Here is a 21,356-nt window from a genome sequence, read left to right as displayed (position 1 = left end):
CAGCAGTCCTTTTTCACGGCAGAATGTCCTTGGTTCCAGTAGTGTTCTGAGTTCTGATTTGGTGGAGGTTGGGGTCCAATACTTATACTCAAATGTGCTACTGAAGTGGGGGAGACTTCAAAGAGGCTTTTGAAGATCACAGGAATTGATTCCTTCCTTGGTCAAGCCACTCTACAAGGTGTTATGCAGCCCTTTGTGTGTAGAGAGGCACAGCCCCATTCATGTGTAAGTGAGGCACAGCTAAGCTCTGCCTTCCCCCCAAGCCAGTCAATGGTTCATCAGCGTGGTGATGGGCAATCAGGATGCAAACGTCACATCCAAGCTACGTTTCTATGTGAACGTCTAGAGAGGATGCAGAAACCCCAGATGTACTCAGAGACAGACAGAGACACAATGCTTAAAATAAGAAAATGTCAACTTTTTAAAGCTGTCATTTTCAGACGTATAATTTAAAATCCCACTTCACCATCAATTGAGATTTTGAATTGTGAGTCCAGAGGCACCAAACTCCATAATTCTATCTTTTCCCAATTGAAAGTTATACTTAAAGGATGCTTCAAATTAACCTCAATGTCAACCTATGGGAGAGTTAGGCCTTGCAGTAGTGAAAAACAAATTCAGCAGTTTTTCACTACCAGGACATGTTGAAACTATAAAGTACATGCCCATAGTTTTGAATACACTGCACCCTGCCTTTGGGGCTAACTGTGGCCTACCTTAGGGGTGACATATGTAATAAAATAGAAGGTTTCGGACTGACACAGACAGGCTCTGCATTGGCACACCTGAGACATACTTTTGAGGCTGCTGTACTGGGTGGCACAATCAGTGCTGCAGCGCCATTAATAGCACTTAATTTACAGACCCTGGGCACACACCGTGCACTTTACTAGGTACTTATAAGTAAATGAAATATGCCAATTTTGGATAAGCCATTGTTATCATGTTTTATAGTACAGAGCTCCTGCACTTTAGAACTGGTCAGCAGTGGTAGTGAGCCCAGAATACTAAAAACAACACAAACAAGGTCAGAAAATGAGGAGCAGGAAGGCAAAAAGGTCTTGGCATGACCCTGCAGAAAGGGCCATTTACCACAAAGTGCATATCTATGTTTTTGATCTTAGAGACGATTTAATCAAAGTGATCGAGGCTTGCTTCAGAATTCTTCTATTGCTATAAAAACAATGGACAGTTGGCAGTTTCTTCTTTCTAAAGGGGTGCAGTTCAGCTACATCCTGTGAAGTATACACGAATCAATAGTGTGTATTGTTTTCATTGTTTTAAGCATCCAGATATGTGAGTCCAGAGTGTATACAAGAAAGTTAGTTTTGTTAGCACATTTTTGGTGTTTTTAAAGAGTTTGTTAATTAAGTCCCAAGATTATATTTGAAAGCAGAGCGCTTAAACTATTTGATTTATTAGTAAGGTTTAATGGATAATTTATCAGATAGAGAGTGTAGTCCATTTTAGTTAGCTTCCTTTTAGAAAAGGAGGCAGTGCAGTGGGCATAACTAGCCATTATTAGTTTTAAATATAATCAAAGTTTCCCCTCTTTAAGCAAAATAAAAATGTTCACTCTTTACAGGGAACAATCCATTGAAATGCAATTTAGGAGATCACAGCGTCCAACTGGAGCATATAAAAGCATTATCCCGGAGCAGTGCTTCACAAAGTATTTAACACAAACATTATTACAGGGTACATTTTTAGCACATTTTAGCAAACCAGTGCATAACATATTATAAAATAGCAGCATTTTAACACAGAAAGTTTCACAAATGTTAGTCATTCCACCAAATGGAGCATTGTTATTGGCTGTGAGATCCCAACATTCAATCCAGGGTGATGAGGGTTTCAAGAGGTTTACAAAGCAAAGCTAATTTGTCAGCTGTGAACACGTGAACACATGTCCTCACTGACTCAAGGCCAAAATGTAGCCAGCATGTGGAAGGTTTTCCACCTGGGAGGGATATGATTGCTGAACGGTCATATTCTTGCTAGCCTCTTGAATCCTTAAGATCACCCCCATCCTTACCACAGTCCAACAGTGGATTGAGAAATTGTAAGGAGTGATTAATTCTCACGAGGTGTGTCAAGTGCGCAATAATTATGTACCAATCTATAGTATTGTTGCTTTGTCTAGGGTGACTGCAGAAATGGTGCTCACACCTATTTCTTATGAACTATGGTTAGAGTCATGGCTTCATCTATTAAAAAGCTTGAACTAAGCAGCATTAAAGAAAACACATGCACGTTTTGCTTGGGCTGACCTCATAAGGACATGCCAAGAGACTGAATTGGCCCAGTGCTTTGGTTCGTTCAGTGCAAAAATGTATGAATATTTTCCTCTGAACATTGTTTGTTAGGCAGCCTCTGTTAGGACTGCAGAGTAGTCTAGCTGTGATGATATTTGGATAAACCCATCACAGCGCTAGTCAGGCGACTATAGCCAAACAGCTTATTTATGGGGGGCTCCTGTAAACCAACTGTAGCAATATCCATTTGTGGGCCTGTAATGGCACTGGCCACACTAGCCCCTGTGTGTGCCTAAAGAAAGGAAGTAAAGATTAGATTGTGCGTCTAAAGAAAGGAAGTAAAGATTACAGCGTGCTGCCTAAAGAAAGTAGTAAAGATTAGAGAGCAGATGAATATGGTAATGGCAGCAATGTTCCTTAAGAATTTATTTTATACTCTTTGTCTACTTAGAAACGGCCTAACTTACACAATTCAGTAAGCAAGTTAAAGAAGGGCCACATCTAGCCCGCACTACGCATAGGTATACTCAGACTGCAGATACGGGAACCTGAAGTGGAGCGTAGGTACCATACCTCACATTTTATGATTTGAAATAAGACCCCTACCCACACTATAGTGCTATGCTTTATCATCAGGCCTTTTTGGTATCGTAGAAACCAAAAAGTGTTCAACCTCATTGAGGGAGCAATTAAATATTTCTGTTTTGAGAGGGGAACCCCTGTGTAGTGTCACACCAGTGACGTAACTGGTCCCTGCATTACCGTTGCAAATAGTCATGACAGAGGGAAGTCAGTTGGTCTCCCCCTGTAGAAGTTGTGAGGTGACTCACAAGGTCACATGGGGTGAGATTATAAAATAAAGACGGGCTAGCAGGCGTGGTCAGTGGGGAAGCTTGGAACGACCAACACGTGCATGCACCCGCCAGATGGCCCAACATGAGAACAAACGCAGGGTGTCTGAGTCATTATTTGTGCTAACGCAGTTTGTGCAATATAGCCAGGCACAACACAACACCCGTGTATCCGTATATTTTGGGTGCCTCAGGTAAAGGAGAGTGATGCATACAATTGATACGTGTGCTATACATCACTACAAACATAGGTGAAAACATCGTGACAGTTTTGTGTTTGTTACCTCTCATCTTGGAGCATAGGATTGGCATTCCCATGTAATCAAACACTGAAAGTCAGAAATATGTGTAGGCATTAAAAACAAATCTATTGCTTTAAGTCAGCTCAGTAAATATCCTAAAACACTATCCACTGCATACTTCTTATAGTCAAGAGTGCCATGTCACCAGTGACCAACATACTCACCCCGTCTCATGCATAGATGTTTAAGAACCGCGCCCAGCTTCGTGATATGCTTCCGCCGTTTGACGCGTGTCGAGAGACAAACCACTTTCATTGCGTTCGCGACACCACACTTGCATACAACGGCTGACTGTGCCCTGCCTTGTCTGGGAGTTGTAGTGAAATGGATGCACCTAAGCTCTTCCTTTATGATTCGTCAGTCACTAATATGCTGCAATCATAATGGAGCAGTTAGTATTGATGCACCAGTTTATCAAAAATATGTGTATATACTTCATGCTATCCAAATAATGAAAACACTGTTATTGAAGAGGTGCAATTATATGACTACAAAATTATTTTGTATGTAAACAAACTAGTTTATAATTCAATTTGTTTTCCCACTCATATTAAATACAAATATTAATCAGTGTTTGAAAAAAACAATTTATGAAACACAAGGAAGGAAAGTAACAAAATACAAAGCATATGCGCCCACGATACAACTAATAAACACTTAATAAATACCATATTTGAACACAATATTTTAAAGTCATTCAGGCCACAGGAAACGAATTCCCCTATTCACAATCAGGTATAACCACTGTGACAAGCTTACAATAGTTTCAACTGGTCTGAACTTGGGTTGCGTTATCAGGACAAGAGTACTAAAAGCTGCCCTGGGTGCATGTAATCCGAGTATCTAGCCCTAGAACATAAGAGGATGCACTACCATTAAATTAAATTACACTGATAAATTCTCACAAAAGCTCTCTTGGAAAAATGCATAGAAGGAAAAGTAAAGGTAACCTTGACACTTATTCTGGCTTGCATCATCATCAATCAACAGGAGAGTTCGCACTCCCTGTCGATTAGGTACGGGCTGATACCTATTTGTAACCCACTTAGACCCATATGTACGCTAGTTTGCGTCAAAAACTTTACCACCGGCTAACGCCATCCCAACGCGCCAGGCAGGCGCCTTATTTATGGATTGACGTTAGCCAGTGCTGTGGCCTTGTTAGAGTAAAAACAATTACTCTAACTGGGCAACGCAGGCGTAGGGAATAATGGGGGTCGTGCGTCAAAAAATGGTGCAAGTCAGGTTAGAGTCATAAATCATGGCTCTAACCGGATGTGCGCTATATTTTGACGCACAACCCCCATTGAAATGACTCCTGTCTTAGGAAAGACAGGAGTCATGCCCCCCTGCCCAATGGCCATGCCCAGGGGATTTCTGTCCCCTGGGCATGGTCGTTGGGCACAGTGGCATGTAGGGGGGCCCAAGTTAGGCCCCCTTACATGCCACTTAAAAAAAACAATTGCTTACCTCTACTTAGCTGGGATGGGTTCCCCCATCCATGGGTGTCCTCCAGGCTGGGCGAGGGTGGCAGGGGGTGTCCCTGGGGGCAGGGAAAGGCACCTGTGGACTGCTTCCAAGGTCAGAGACCATGGACATGAGCCCACAGGTCCCTTAACGCCTGCCCTCACCCAGGCATTAAAAACCTGTGCAAATCAGGCTGTGCACCATTTTTTAAGGCCCGCCCCCTCCTGTGCATCAAAATGACGCAGGAGTATAAATAAGGTGCACATGCCTTAAAGTCATTTTTTGGACGGGAACGCCTACCTTGCATGTCATTAAAGCAAGGCGGTTCCACGCATCCAGAAAATGATGCACACTGCTGAATTTTGACGTTCGCAGGGCTGGGCGTCAAAGTATAAATATGGTGTTAGGTTTGCACCGAATTTACATAAAAAACTTTGACGCAAATTCAGCGCAGAGTATAAATATTCCCCTAAATGTGATACATTTGCAAGTTAAACAAGCAACATACTGCTCGAAGTGTAATCACTTGTTTCTAAACACTACTTTGTGTAGTGTGCTGTGTCAAGGCAGAGTTATATATATGGGTCCACATTGGTGACCACGGTCTATTGGAGACAGATACACATGATGCCCATAGTGTTTTGTTTTGTAAGCTTGAACCAGCCTACGAATTCCAAATAGGACTCATGCAAGATTCATATAATTTTTCACTTTACTGATCAAGGGAAGTATTACTCCTCCAATAATTAGCTGGTTCTAGGCCTGGCCACTGGCATCTGCTCTCTATTTAATACAGCCTGTCATTGTCCTTCATCCATGACTGAAATTCACTTCAACTCCAGCAGTTTCACAAACAACCAGATTTTGGCCCTAATTATGTAGAGGGCTATATGTGCATTTCGGTGCAAAGTTTTAGCCGGTCCAAACTGCCGAAATTTGCTTGTGAAAACATGAAAAAACTCGTAGAAAATAGGTGCACTATCACCCTTTTCCACGTAATTCCCCACTTTCCAAATGTCAGGTCAGAATATGAGGTGTTTACCACAGCTAGTACATACCACAACCCAGGTTATCAGTATTTACCTGTGTGGTCTAACACACTCACAATCAGACGTGTGTGTTTGCTTCTTAAAGGTAAAGATGGCAGTTAAACGTCGAGTAGTCGAAACATTTGCAGCTACAGTCTCCCCGACAAACGCCACCTCAGGAAGCCCTATGATATTCAAAAGATGCATGCCGAGAAATGCAAGAGATGGGACACCAATCCACTGTTAGCGCTGTTTCTGCTCTCTGTCTTCTGTCTGATTTCTGCAAAACTGGTCGTCAGGGTCAGCATATTCACCCCATGCTGTTTTCAAAGATGTATTTTTTTATTCCGGCTTGTACAAACGAATGCTAGTACTGTTATGTGCTGCTTTCTTATTCGTTGATCGTGGACACTCCTCCCTGCGCTGTATTTTCCCATTAGCACTTTGTCAACTCTGGCACTGCTTCAGGGAACAATGGCTCTGATGAGTTTTGCCCATGTTTATATTTCCTCATCCTACTGCAGTCATCATTCAATTTTCGACTATTGTTCTGAGCGCTCTCTGAGTCATTTTTCTGAGAGGAGAAATGCATGTTAAACTTTAGAAATATAGTATAATAAATTGCTTTCTTGCTTCTTTGGCAGACATATTGCCTTCCTCGCAACTCTCGAACAGCTGCTGACAAATACAGCCCGTTCCTCATTTTTCTAATTCTGTACCAAATTGAGCAATCTTGTCATAATGTCCTTTTGATTTGGTTTCTTGTTTTGCGATGCATGGGCGAGCTGTTTCCTTCCGTGAGTGCGTCCTATTTATACACTAGCCCCCAGGGAACCCGAATCCGTGCAGGGTTAAATACATTTTCATAGCTCCCCCGGATAGTAATTGAAGATGTCACTCTGATTTCTGCAGCAACTCAGGTAGCTCAAGGGTTTTTTGCTTTTTGTGAAATAAAATAATTGGTCACATTTGTCTGCACCCATTGCTCTCCTCTGCCTCGTCGGGATGAAGCTTTAGCTTAGAGAAAGATTGGGCAGAGCTGTGCAATTGGAACCTTTTTACGAAACCTGATATGCAATTTGTAAGGGAACATTTTTAACATACTGTGTAAATTAATTATTTAACCAGAAAATGTTGCCTAGTTTTTCAAAGCGTTTTACTGCTCTATTGCGAAAAATGCTGAGTCCCTGAAATAAGTTCAAATACTTAAAACATTGGAAGCCAGGTTTATCAACATTAGGCGCAACGCAGCAAGACAAGAACTGCACTGTATCAAGTGGAGAGAGTAGGAATATGCCATAATTACTTACATATGGCACATTGCTGCTCTCTCTCTACATTGGCACATTTGTGGCTATCGAGAGTTAATGCAGAGACCCCAGTACCATGGTGCAATGCCGCAAGGTGTCTGTGGGGCATAGCAAACCTAACTTAAGGGCTTGTGTTGTCTTGCATCACCAAGCGTGACATAATGGGGATGCAAGCCCTTAATAAATATTGGCCTGGGCTCTTACTCGCCTCACTGAATCATTTGTGAAAAAAACAGCTTGGTTTACAGTTCATTCGAGGTGGGCACTCCGCCTGGATGTTTCAAACACATTTTACATTTCATTGTTGTAAAAGACCCCTTGGATCAAAAGGTAAATACTTGTTGATATTCACAAAATGGGTAAGGAAAAAGCAAGGGCAAAAGCAAAGTCTTTTCCAATTATAGTGAATGCCTTTCCAGAAGAGCTGCAGCACATTAAGGAGCTTCTTCCTTTTATGAAGCCATTAAAATCCACTTCTTTAAGCAGCTTTCCAAAAGTCAAAGGTAGCAGCTTGTCAACCTGTTGTGGAATTTTGGTGGTTTCCAAATCCACTGATTGAATCAATAACTCCACAGGGAACAGAATGTTACCAGATTCCCAACATCATAAAAGACGAAAGCATGGATGGATAATGTTGGATCTGACATCTTTGGTGTGGTATTCCCCCACCTTTTTGCCTTCCATCCCTCTGTTTTTGCTGACTTCATTTTTGCTGGTCCTAGGGCTCTGCTCATTTTACCACTGCTAACCAGTTCTAAATTGCCTGTGCTTTCTCTCTAAACATGGTAGCATTGAGGGAGTCACTCTCTGGCGGTCTTGAGACCGCCAGACTCGGAGTGGCCATCGGTAGTCCGATCCGCCACATTCTGACTGCGGCTAATACGCCACAGTCAAACCGCTGACACCGCCAGGCTGCAGTCAGCCTCCAGCCTGGCGGTCCCAGCGATTGTAATCTGGATTACGAGTCCCATTCCGCCAGCCATTCCATGGCGGTTTTCACTGCTGTGGAAAAGCTGGAGAAATGGGGGTGCTGGGGGCCCCCATGCACAGCCCGTAGCGCATTTCACTGGCCGAATTACCGCCGCCGAACTGCCGCCACCCACCAAACTCAGAATGACACCCTGAGTTACACCCACATGGCACAATTAATTTACTTGTAAGTCACTAGTGCAGTGGTACTAGCCATTTAATCATGTCTCAGGCCTGCTACTGCAGACTGTGTGTGCACTTTAAGCTTCCATTTCGACCTGTCAAAATAAACCTTTTGCCATGGGTGAACCTTAATTTTTAATACACATGTCACCACTAGGTAGGTCGTAAAAAGCCCATAGGGCAGGGTGCAGTGCATTTAAAATTTGGACATGTACTTTTAACTTTTAAATGCCTTGTTTTTGTGAAAAACAGCTCATTCTTCCACCACTGCTAGACCTACCTCTCCAATGTGATAACATTAAGTTACCTTATTACCTTTACTAAGTGCTAACTTTCAATTGGGAGCAAGTTGGAATTTGTAGTTTGGTGTCTAAAGAATTGTAACTTAAAACCCTCTTTAATAGTAAAATTGGCTTTTAAGTCGCAATTCCAAAAATGGCACTTATAGAAAGTTAGCATTATCTTGTCCCAACCATTTGGTGCCTAAATCCTGGGTCACATGACTAGGTGCAGCTAACAGTTGGTCTTTGCATGATACTCTCAGACAGTGAGTCAAAGGGAGAATAGTTGTTGGCAGGATGGGCCACCTGTGACATGATGAGGATGATGAGCTGTCACCTACCTCACTTTCACATTACAAAGGCTCTGCCTGAGTACGCTCACAAAGGGTTTGACAGACAAGCCGAGGCCAGGGCAGGGAGGCAGCAAATTTCAAGCACCTCTGGGGGTGGAAGTCATTAGACACTTCTCCTACTTCAAAGTGGGCACCAAGTATGACTAATGGATACTCAGACCCAATTCTTCAGTACACCTCCGGATCTGTGGGTACCTCAGTAGAAGGTCTACTGTGCTGCTCTGCTGTCAGAAGGACCAATCTTATGCTCTGCTTGCTGAGAAGTAGGACTGGACCTGCACTCTTCATTCCAGTCTGAAGTGACTCCAAGAATCAGCTGACGGACCTCCTGTTCTGAGCTACAAGCTCCAGAGTCCTCCCCACATCTGCGCAGCTGACCTGCTACCTGGACCTGCAAATGGACATGCCTGAGCCCTGCTGACCTCTGCTGGAATGAGTTGCTGATCCCCAAGAGGTGCCTCTCAGATCCTGGACCCTTTGTGTGGCATCAACTGAATTCCCTCTGCAAAGAAAGGAGAAATCCAGAAGTTTTGGGCTCTTTGCAACCATAAATGTGCCTTTTTGCACCAAGATCTTGCTGCCTGTGGCGAACACCAATGCAAAACTCTGTCAAACCTGACTCTTTGCCCTGCAGCGACTGCCAGCGACAATCTGTAGCACAAGATCTGCAATTTGTGCCACAACATCGACAGCCACTGTGACTGCAAAAGCAAATCTCCACAACGACCATCCACGATGCTCTGCAAGATTTTCATGCTACAGCGACGACTGTCCATGAGGCCTGGCCTGCTTTTCACACTACAGCGATGACCATCCATGATGGTCTGCTTGCTCCCCACAGCCCCCGCCCCCATTGTGAACTGGACTCTTTGTGCTGAAAGTAACTTTTTCAGTGGGGCTAACCAGGTATGTATATCCGGCCTGCACTCCATCACAGTCAGCCTGAACTTGTGACTTTCACCCATTCTCGCCCAACTAGATGGCCACAAGTTGTGCTTTGTGCTTTTAGGTGCTATACCTATGTGAAATCTTAAAAATTGCACATCTCCGATTCTACTGTTCGGATTTTTGTCATTTTGGCCTTCAATATTTTATAAAATTGTATTTTTATTAGGTTTCTTCTGTACCACACTTGTGCTGTACTTGTGAAATCTATTGTTTTTAATATAAATCCTAAAAGGGGTTTACAATCCGCTTCGGTTTTCATTGGTTTGTGTGCTTGGCACTTTCTTTTCCTCTGTTCCTATTGGCTGTAGCATACTATTTCCTATTGCTCCTCTGTATGTTTTTCTTATCAGTCTCCCAAAGGTCAAGTACTGTGTTCATCCGCTTTGGTGTAACTTCTTTTAATTGTCTCAGTCTGCTGTCACTACAAGAGCTACTTTCTTGCTTTAAAGTTACACCGCTGCCCGAGTGCCATGGACTCAGTGTGTGGAGACCTCATGTTTCCAGTTCTGTGTGCCTGGAAGCTAAGCTTCGATCACAATGGCACCCACCAGTTCCCCCGGGGAACGTACCCTCACCAGCCACTCCAGCACCAAAGCAGGCACCCACTCTAGTGTTTATTTTGTTTTCCTGATTGTTGCTTGTTTTGATTCTATTTTGACTCCTTTTAACTAATGTTTGCATATTTTTGACACTTTTATTTAATTATTTGAACGTTATCTCTCTATACACACATTTGAAGCGTGCTTGTTGTCTGCATGTCATGTTTTTTCTTTGTCCAAAATGTGTGCTTGTACATGATGTTGAACCAGCACCAAGACTCAAACCCAGTTCCCTAGGTGCAAGGTCAGCAGTTTTGGCCACTACGTGACATTCCCCGTCCAGCCCGTTCACTTGCTTTTATTTTGTAACAGTCTCAAACGTGCCACGGTCCTGAGATTCCAGTGGCTGTCTCATTTGGCTTGCACAATGAAATGGCCACCATAAGCCATGTATGACTTATCTCCGTTTTCACCTGCGTCATTTTAGGTAATATAGATCTCATTCTGTATTGTACATTATACTGTGACACCGGAAAGGATTGTTATGGAATGGAGTAGAAAGTACTTATGAGGAGTGTTTTTCTATTTGAACAATTTAGCATTTTTGAAAAAAAAAAACAAGGAATAGAGATTGTTTATTTTAGTGTTGAGCCGACACCTGAGGCTCAAACCCAGCTTCCCAACTCCAAGGTCGGAGGGTCTAACTGCTCCACCACATCCTCTGTCCTCGCCCTTTGCTTCTATGTTCAGTACTCTTGTTGTTTTTGTTCCAGCATCGCATTCCAGTTCGTGGCTTGTTCTTACATGCATTTACCACTTGCTCTATTAAAAAAAGCTATGCCATTGTGTATTTCCAGAGCACCCTGTATTAACTTTCTGGAGTTGAGATGCCTGTGCTCCCGCTGGCGAATTCTATACAGTGTTTGCTGATACGTCAGCTGTTTCATACGCATGTCAAAGGGCAAGGACCCACCCCACGAAGGGCTGACATGAACACTTTCTGTGATCACAGGCGACCTGCGCCAGTTTCTTCTGCATTATGTGAGGGACACACCCCACGCTTACAGGGGCACTGGGCACAACAGGGGTTTCTTCTTCTCTAGTCCATGTTTTTACCTGTGATTGCAAGATACTCGGTCACCTGTTAAGAATTGAGGTCATATAATCGGCCTGCGTGGAACAGATTTCAAACTGTGTCTTTTTCAAAAGTACTTTTCTCCTTTTGTAATTTAGTGAAGCCTTGATGAAAGCATGGTAGATTATTTCTGCTTAGCCCACGTCTTTCAAAAGAAATACACAAATACCTATCCCCATCACCCTTTGGGTTAAACCTCTTAATGCAGACTTACTACTTGTGCTCACCAGAACTGAAGGTTTGTTGCAGATGCGCCCTCAACCACTTTTCTGTTTTTACATATTGGGAGATCTTCTTTAAATTGTGTGCATGATTTTATGTTGAAAACATGGTTGTGCTGGTTCTTTTTTTGCCCAGGCCTGCTACTTCACCCCTCCAGGTGGCTGGCACAGGGCTCTTCCAAGGTGTTTTTTTGAAAATATAATTCCTCTTCTTTCTTCAGACAGCTACCAATTGCTTCATCATATTTAGGGATTTCCCATGAAATGTTGTCCTTGGATTCTTATTTGTCTTGTTGCTGTTAGAAAACAGCTGTGATGATCTATCCATTTCAAATAATTCAGGTTTGTTTTCTTAGTTATTCTTTCTCTCTTCTGAAATGATTAGATCTTTTTTTACGTTTCCTGCGGTTATTTCCTGCAGAGTTTCTTATGATCCTAGCATAATCTCTGGTTGTGGTGTTGAATTTGACACTCAGCACAATATATTGTCTTTCTCAATAAAAAAATCGTAACACTTTAAAGGAGTTTCAGTAACTTATATTGCCCAACTGGTTACCAAGCTACAACATACAACAAAAACAGCTTATTATTAATCATACAGGTGAAACCTATTGAATTATCAATGATTGTTCTAAATTGGTGTGGGATGTTTCTTCTGTTGTGTTTTACTTTATTACTATTTAATGTGCTACATCAAGACTTTACACATTGCTTCTAAGTTGGACTGCTTTTGTGCCAAGCTACCAGAGAGCTGAGCACAGGTGAATTTGAGGGTTTTCTTGTGTTTCACAGTGACAGAGGTTCAGGTTGTTGCTTGAGTAGGGTTTCACCCCCCCTCAACCAGTTACCCAATTTCCTTGAGTTACAACATCTAACCATGTATGACAGAACTGTCTTGACCTACCATAAATCTATGAGTGAAAAAAAGATTTTTAAGGTTTTGTCTTCTTTATGTTCCACTTACCCAATTTGAGGGTTCATGGAACAAACCAATGAATCTTATGTCACTATTTCATCTTTGCTCTATGAGTAAAGGAACAATTGAACATGTTCTGTACATTTGCCTTCAATTGCTTGACATTGGGAAAAGCTTTTCAAACCCATTGTTTAGATTAAATGGATTGAAAACAATTACGAAGGCAGCCACATTTTTAGTAGAGTTCAGTGAACATAATTAGGTGTATTATGAAATTTATTGCCATTATGGAAGAGCATTTTAAGCATGAAATCCGACATTCTTGTGAATGTTTGATAATAGCAAGTAAATTTCTTTTTGCAATATTAGTGTTGGGTTGATTTTGAACGGTACAGATTACTGACCATGAGTAATGTTTTAGTGTTCCTCTTAATAGTCTGGTGTATTTACATGATCATTCGTGTGCCTGTTTTTCTGCTTGCATGTAAGGACATTTCTATGAAACAAACCTATCTAAAAAGCAAGTGATCAGTGAGTGTGCCTTTCATTTGATGACATCTACCTGTAATGCTGCTGCCTTTGAAATCACATTAGAATGCTCAGATTTAGGATTTTTTTGTGGCCGGCATAATCAGTTGGAGCTGGTGGGGGTAGGGGCAGTTAAAGAAACACGTGCTTCAGTGCTCCTGAAGCCCTGTCAGCTAGCAAGAGAAGCCCATACCTGAGAATATACCAGTACACTGATTGCTTAAAGTCCTACTCCTGGCATACCTCCCACTCCTCTTAATCATCACATGGAGGGCCCGGGCTCCCATATTCACGGCACAAGGTGAATGGCTCTTTCATTCTTGCATCAGAGAGTCAAGATGTGAGATAGACTCTCTGACTTGCAGGTAAATTGAAAGAGTGAACAGAGGGGTCTGTGTGAGCAGCAAGGTCTGCTGGGCAAATGAGTCCCTGTTCAGGGAGATACAGTAAGAGCAGATATAGTCAAACGTGTTCATTATCAACATACTGCACCATTAAGTGTCATGAAGAATCCACAAGATACATACTATGATGTTTGCTAACTCTGCCAAGTCACCTGCATCAAAATATGAGGGATGGGGAAAGTACATTATAATCATCTGCAGGGAGGATTTAATACAATTATTTAACTATGTTCTGTGGGTACTGGAACACAGTGGAAATCATTTTATAAAAGGAATATTGGTTAACACACTTCTAAACCTATGCATATGTTTGTGTCACTGGGGCATTGTGAAATGAAATGCTCATATGTGCAGCTTTATGAAAGATAAAATTGGATGAAAGACTGACGTACTAATGATGTATTTCTTAAAGTTGATTAGCTAAAAGTAAATGACAGTGGAAACATACATTCTAAAAGGAAAGTATGACACTATTTCTGCAAATCTTTTCTGTTAAAATTCCTCTTGTATACAGCATTGTAATGATTTGGAACCAAAACTTTTGCTACATAGGTAAGACATAAATAATGGATACTCTGTTGTTTAAATATACAATTAGTTCTGGGCACAAACCATTTTAAGACCTGAATGTGTTTCATCTTGCAATACAATGGTGGGTCATTTTCAGGATGTTTTAAGGCAAACATATGCAAAGAAATATAAATCAATAAGTCAGATGTGCTATCCTAAAAACACATAAATAGTAAGTCACAAAAACAGAAAAAAATAAGCATTTGACAATATGAACAACCTTTACAGTGACTTGTAAGGGACCACAAATGAGAACTCAATTGCATACTGAACTGTCACAGCACAACTTACAGCATTTTTCAATATTGAACTAACTGGGAAACACTCACAGGGAATCTGCCTTAATCCATAAACTTGTATAAATGGTACTAAATGTCATTCATTTTTTGTAAAGTGTACTTTGAAATCCATTGTTGGATAAGAGTTTCAAAGTGATGGTTATGTTATTTCTTAACATCATTCAAGATTGTTATAGCTGATAATGATTGTAGCTGGGGAGTGGTAGATGGTACCTCGCAATGGAGATAAGTGGATGGCTGTTAATGGTCACAACATTGTTGTACAGAATGTGCCACTGCAGTAATCACATGGAGAGGTGCTTCAGAATTTCCTGGAAAAAGTATTATAAATCTGGAAAAATACAAGGCACTAGACATTTTTATATAGGCAGTAAATCTTAAACACTCTACCTTGAGCTTTTCATGTTGAGATAATATCCATGATACTATTCGGATCATGTTGCTGCTGCCTATGGGAACAATAAGGGAAGTCAACATAATAATGACCTGCATCCCTTGCAATGCAATTGATCTTACGTAGCCTAGATGGACTTTCTCCAGTCTACGAGACTTGTAAAATATTGCAAACTAATCGAACCAAGTAAGAGCAGCAACCTCTTGCTTGAAAGGTGCTATCATCATGAACTTTCCTATGTACCTCCTAAACTGTATCATAAACGATGACAGTACTATTTCTACTTAATTAGCATTGTTATTGGGTTTATCAATGATGCTAATAGTAATAAGCATATAAATTAACTCTGGCCCACAATGATATTGTTTTTCATGAATGTAATTTTGTGTTTTGTTTAGGTGAAAACAGACGATAGGCTAGTAAAAACAGACTTTGGCCTCCTTTTTCTAAGGCTCCACCGAATGGATGCCGGAATCTACTTCTGTCAAACTGTTGAGCATAACTTTGTTCACACCATCAGGAAGATCACACTTGAGGTGGTGGAGGAAGAACGTTTGGAGGAAATGTTTCACAAGGAGGAAGATGAGGAGTCATCACATCGACAGCCCTGCACAGCTCAGAGCAGCATCTCACAGGCATCAAAGCCTTGGTACAAGGATTTCTTACAGCTCATTGGATACAGTAATTTTCAAAGGGTTGAGGAATATTGTGAAAAGGTGTGGTGCACAGACAAGAAAAGAAAGAAGCTGAAAATGTTTCCTTCAAAATGGAAGTATGCTAACCCACAGGAGAAGAAAGCACGGACCAGGACGGAGCATTACCGCTTACCAAGACATACCGTGTCGTTGTAACAGAACTCGCTCTCCGCTCTTTGGAATAGGTACTTTTCGGACCAGTGTAACCTAACAAACTGATGAGCGTGCCAGTCTTCTCTGGTACCAAGAGTAGAAACTCAAATGTACATTTTAACATTTATTTTAATTATTCTCTAGATTAATGTCATATCTACCCAAATAGCTGCTAACTGCCGACCCTTTTTGTACACTGCGTTTACGCCATAATGTTAACCCCATCAAGTCTTTATGAACTAATATAAATTTTTTTCTCCAAAAGTCACCATGTATATATAAAATATTATTTTTGTTAGTAAAAGTTCAACATTATGACGGATACATTATTTTCGAAACAATTTAAACAAGTCCTAGACATCCAAAAGAACGTTTACTTTGTCGTATTTTTTCTGTTTCATTTGTTACTATGCAAAACGTTTAGCAAATTGTATTTATTATAAAACGTTATTCATGTATACGATTTATATTCAGTTTCAGAGAGCTCACACGTTGTGGGGAACTTTCTTCATCACTTTTGTGAGCTTGGGTGTGGTAGCTTGTTTTACACAAAATAATGTGCTGTACAAAAACACGTCTCTCCGTGAATATTTCAGTGATTTGTAAGCCGGGGAACTACACATATGTTTTTTCAATACGGCAATACGGCAATACGGCAATACGGATGAACATAGCAAATATTGCAACGCCTGTTTTTTCAGGTCACTAGTTCACAGCCTACGAAACATTTGGGCTATAACGCTTTCCATAGAAGTCATTCCATGCATGTCACGTCCAAGTAAAAACAGTGATGTCGAGAAGATCCTGAATGTGTACGTCTGATGGGGCCATCTTTGAACTGGACATAGTGGAGACTTCCAAATACTACCCCATTGGTCAACACGTTTCCTATACAAAGGGATCTCATTAAACATTCCTCTGTAAACATTTTGCAAGATGTTCAGTAGTTATTTTCCCATATACCTTAACTAAGCTGGAATATGTAATTGGCTTGTACTCAGTGTCTGAATGCACACATTTTGATAAAGAATACCAAAAAAAAGTTAGCAGACTTGACATTGAAATATTAGTTTGCTGTACTGAGTTGCAAGTCCTAAAGAAGTCTGGATATAAACAATCTTTGAAAAAGTAGAGTGTACTTGGAATGTGTAAAAGAGAACTCTGGAATCAAAAACGCCTTCCAAACTATTGAACTGCATGTGGCCCAAATGCGCTTCTATCTCAGCAAACCTTAAAGAAAAGGTGAGGTGGCCTTTCATAAATGCAGAACTATGCAATATAATTGCAGCTATCAATGTTGCACCATTTTATGTGAGTAATGCATTGATAACAAGAGGACAGTTATTTTATTATTCTGGTGGTTTTTGTAAAAATGTGCATGGCAAATGTGCAAACAGCAGCCTAGCAGAATGCACTGAAAGAAATGTCGGTAGCATTTTTAGCAGGAACGTAATAGTTTATAAATAGAAGAAAACATATGCATTTGTACCGTTTAACTGGAGCTACATTACAGAAAAAACTTTGTACTGGTGCTAAAAGCAGAGTAAAATCAGTTTGCACTATTTTTGCTGTACGTGCAAAACGTAATGGTAGAATATTATGCCTCAGTCCCTTTATTGTCTTGCAAAAATATATTTAGCGAAAGCCAGGGTTCAAGGGGTTCATTTGTGCAGCTATTTAAAGTCATATCGAGGAGGCATTCAAAATATTAGTAAATGTGTTTCCATTTATGAAGTAATGCTAACATAAAATCTGTGAAGAACACTCCTTATTATCTTGCAATATATATATTACGTACAGATATGAATCCCGTTTTTGAGTACAAATCTTTGTTTAGTGTGAGAAAGATTTAAGAAACTCTCGTCCTCTAATAACCCTTTAAGCAAATAGATCAAACTAGTTTACACAGCTTTTGCTACTTAAGTAGTCAAATTGGGGCACTCTGACTATGCCTCAAGCATACCGTTTCCACATTACACCTTTTGAAAAGTATAGCAAGTGCATTTGTATTTATGTTATTACATACACCTAGTTAAACAAATGTAATATCAGATTGCGCAATGACTATCCTTCTCCCAAAACATGTAGGTTATCAGCTGGATGCCAGTAGGAAGCCTGCCACCGCGTTGGTTTTGAGGAGTCTTATCTTCTCCCCCCTAGCAGACACCATCACTTGTAGAAATCACTGCCTGCCAAGACAGCATTTCTTTTCCGAACATGCCTCTGGTGGATGCACTGTCTGCAAAGCAAAATGCTGAGTGTGCTGCCGTGATGTGGCTAACTCCATATTCTTTTTGTAGTTCAAAATAGCGGTTTTCTCACTGTCAGGGACATTTTGCTCTTCCCATGCCCAGGATCCGTATTCCATGCATGGTGGCAGGAAAAAATAATTTGTGCACACCCCACACTAAATCACACAATCGGGCGTGACTTGCACTGCTGCGACCTGACTGTGCTGGGTCAAATGGGCTGACAGTTCAAGGGTCTCTATCATTTGTGGTGGAGCTTCCAGTCTGCCAAACGCTAATTAATGGCCTTCCACTTCATGTTACAGAAGCATAAAACATGGTGTATATGGCTTTGCTTTCTTTTTCAACGTTTTTGTACTATTGCAGACTGTTATACGGCCCATGGTGTTCACGGTAGCATGGTAAATCAACATTTGCATACTCACTCGTTTTATTAGATATTTATTGTTATATACACATTCAGTTGTAATGTGGTAGCTTGAAAAGGAGAAATAAAATGTCAACATTCAGGACAAAGCATAGATCAAGCAGGCAAATGATACAAAACGTATCTTATGTTTTACAATTTTTTAAAACCACAGACCGTGATGTTTGTGTAAGCAGTCCATGTGCTGCAGAAGAGGAACCCTCTATTTAGCCCAATACCTTTCTGTATCTGTGACATGGTCCTACTGAGAATAAAGTACAGGAATTCTGACGTGGGGCAACCTCAGCACCCCCACACCACATTGTGCAGTATAGCTGGCTTCAGTATGTGTTAAATTGGTGGACACACCACTAAATGTTCTGTGTTCTTTTTCTGATGAGGCTGGGTTCTCTCAAAGATTGCAATTTATACAGAAATTGGATCCCTTGGTTATGCATGGCATATTTGTAATTTTTGGGCTTATAAAAGCCCACATCCGATATGTACTTATTTATAGTCCCAGGGCATACCTATGTACCATCCTTGTTGAAAGAAACGTCATGGTTAAGAAAAGAAATGCCTCAATAAAACTTCCATACATTAGAGACAGCTGAAAGTCGCATAATACGAACATATGTAAACAGTTGTTTCCTATTTCTGTTCTTTGCCTTTGACCTCATTCAGCTAGGTTTGTGCTATATAAATACCACGTAAGTACACAGAAAGAAAGCAGAGGCGTTTAAATCTAGAAAGCAGTACATCTTAAAACCTATACAAACTTTTTTTCATGATGAAAGTCTGCCTTTTATAATGAACTTACCTTAGGGCATGGCTTACATGGTTTCCATCATGAACATACGTATATTAGGAATAATTCAAAACCACCTCAGTATAGTAGAACACATATTTCAAAGATAAATTGGACCAAACAAAAAGAGGAGATTGCTCCCTGCTAATTTCCAAATAGCTACAGTCACCCATCCTGATGGAACCCCATTGGCTCCCTCTTGCTGGCCCGTATCATACTCAAAGTGAGCTGCAACATTTACAACGCCATCTTGACCAGCACCATCTATCTTGCAGAGAAACTCACCATCTATGATGATTCTTGGTACATCCACAGACATGACTCTACCAGACTGCAGACTAAAAAGTGTAAAAAAGGCTAGACAGCAGGTCTTTTTTATCTACACACCCAAAATCTGGAACAACATTCATGTATCTATCAGGACCACCCCTATGCTGCTCCAATTAAGGAAACAGTTGAATACTGCCTCTTTAAAGAACATTATTTCACAATGGCTAGGTTTGCACTATAGAAAAACCATATACATACATATATGTTAAAAATGTTCAGTTGGTGTGGTGGCTATGTTAAAAGCTATGGCACCGTTGGTCGGGGTCTTGGGCAGTAGGCGAGGGCTGGACAGAGTGGGTGAAGTGTGTGGTTGGGGTGCATTTGCTAATAACTCAGTAGTGGAGCAGGAGAGTGGGATGAGGCAGAGCACAGCAGCTACTTGCAGCAAGGGAGTACTGCACAAGGACCTAGTTTTAGTGTCATGGGACCAATGATTACTGGCCCAGAAATCCTTGGCCCAGAATCACTGGGCTTCAGAGAATGATATCAATGGGTACGTGCCCTGGATACCGCCTCCGGGACACCCGTGATGAGGGTCAAGTAATTGTTATTGGAAAGTGATCAGCCTGACACAATGAAATAATTCTCATGTACTGTTAGCTGCAAATCTTCCTTAGTGCTGCTATACATAGGCTCACTAACCCAAAGCTCTTTCAAAACAAGCCACTCCAGTGAAGAGCCTTAAAAACAAACCCAGAGGTTCTTGTGTCCAATCATTGTCTTGCTCAGATCACTCAAAAATAGATCCTATAAAGTACCCTTCAGGGCAGCATGTAATTTAGCCCACGTGTTAGTGCTTTGGGCTGTCATAATTAGTGTTTGCTGCTGTTATTTACATTTGAGCCTTGCACTTGGACTGAAGTTAAGGAAAATATGTTCTTTATGTAGGACATAGTGCAAGGTCTAGCCAACAGATATTTTTCTGTGGTGTGCAAGTAGGGTATGATCTAAGACTGGGACTAGTTAATACTTTGATTTATTGACAGTTTATTAATCTAGTATACAGTTTCATGCTGTAGAGTAGCTTCTTAGTCCTGTTAAATGCCTTTTAGCTCCCTAAAAATCATCGAAAGAAGTAGCTGAGGTAATAAAATATTCTGCATGATCAAGCAGGGAATTATTCAGAGACCAAATAATTGACTTCTTAAAATATTGCTGAAAGAAGAGCGCCTACATTTTGGACACATTAAAACCAACATATTGGCTTCATTTGCCATCAAACTAAAAATATGAAATATGGCATTGACACATTTTCAGATTAATTAATAAAATGTTACATCTGTGCAAGTTTTGGGTTTGAAAACAACACATTTTTTGCTCTAATTAGAGTTTGAATGGAATTGAAAACTGCTCACTTCCTTGAAGAAAGTCTATTTATTGAGTAGGATCCATCAACAAAGAGCAACAGGATCAGCCACATGGTATCCTTTTGCAAGCTTAGCTGTGCTCCTATTAGGTGTCTTGGGTTGCCACATTTATGCCTGGTACTAGCTAGTGAGTTCAGATGACTACTGGGCACTCCCTAACCAATGAGGTAAAGGATACTTGGGGCAACCCTACCCACTTTTTCCATAGTTCCTGTTTGCCAAATATGCCATGTGGCAGGATATTTTTAAGATGGTGACAGTCTTTGGCCGCTCTAAACTTGGACTATAACAATTAGATGTGTGCATTACTGTCATAGGCAAATTGTCAGTTTGAAGCAGGCATTGTCCCCACAACAAATCCAGAGGCAGGTGTCTGGTAGGACAAAAGCAGAGCC

The 21,356-nt window shown here is 40.9% G+C and overlaps 1 protein-coding gene across 1 annotated transcript in view; it reads left to right on the top strand.

Annotated features, from left to right (window-relative positions):
- The window catches only part of SEMA3E (semaphorin 3E), a 553,526-nt gene extending 536,795 nt beyond the window's left edge, over positions 1–16,731 (top strand). The window contains exon 17 of the mRNA XM_069228706.1: positions 15,352–16,731. Coding sequence (XP_069084807.1) covers positions 15,352–15,804 — 453 coding nt within the window. The 3' untranslated portion in view covers positions 15,805–16,731. The remainder of the gene's footprint in view (positions 1–15,351) is intronic.
- Positions 16,732–21,356: the final 4,625 nt, after the last annotated feature.

The sequence above is a fragment of the Pleurodeles waltl genome, chromosome 4_1 (assembly GCF_031143425.1).
Source record: "Pleurodeles waltl isolate 20211129_DDA chromosome 4_1, aPleWal1.hap1.20221129, whole genome shotgun sequence".
In the NCBI taxonomy this organism is placed as follows: domain Eukaryota; kingdom Metazoa; phylum Chordata; class Amphibia; order Caudata; family Salamandridae; genus Pleurodeles; species Pleurodeles waltl.
Note: the sequence above shows the minus strand (reverse complement) of the source record. Positions and strands in the feature narration are given on the sequence as shown.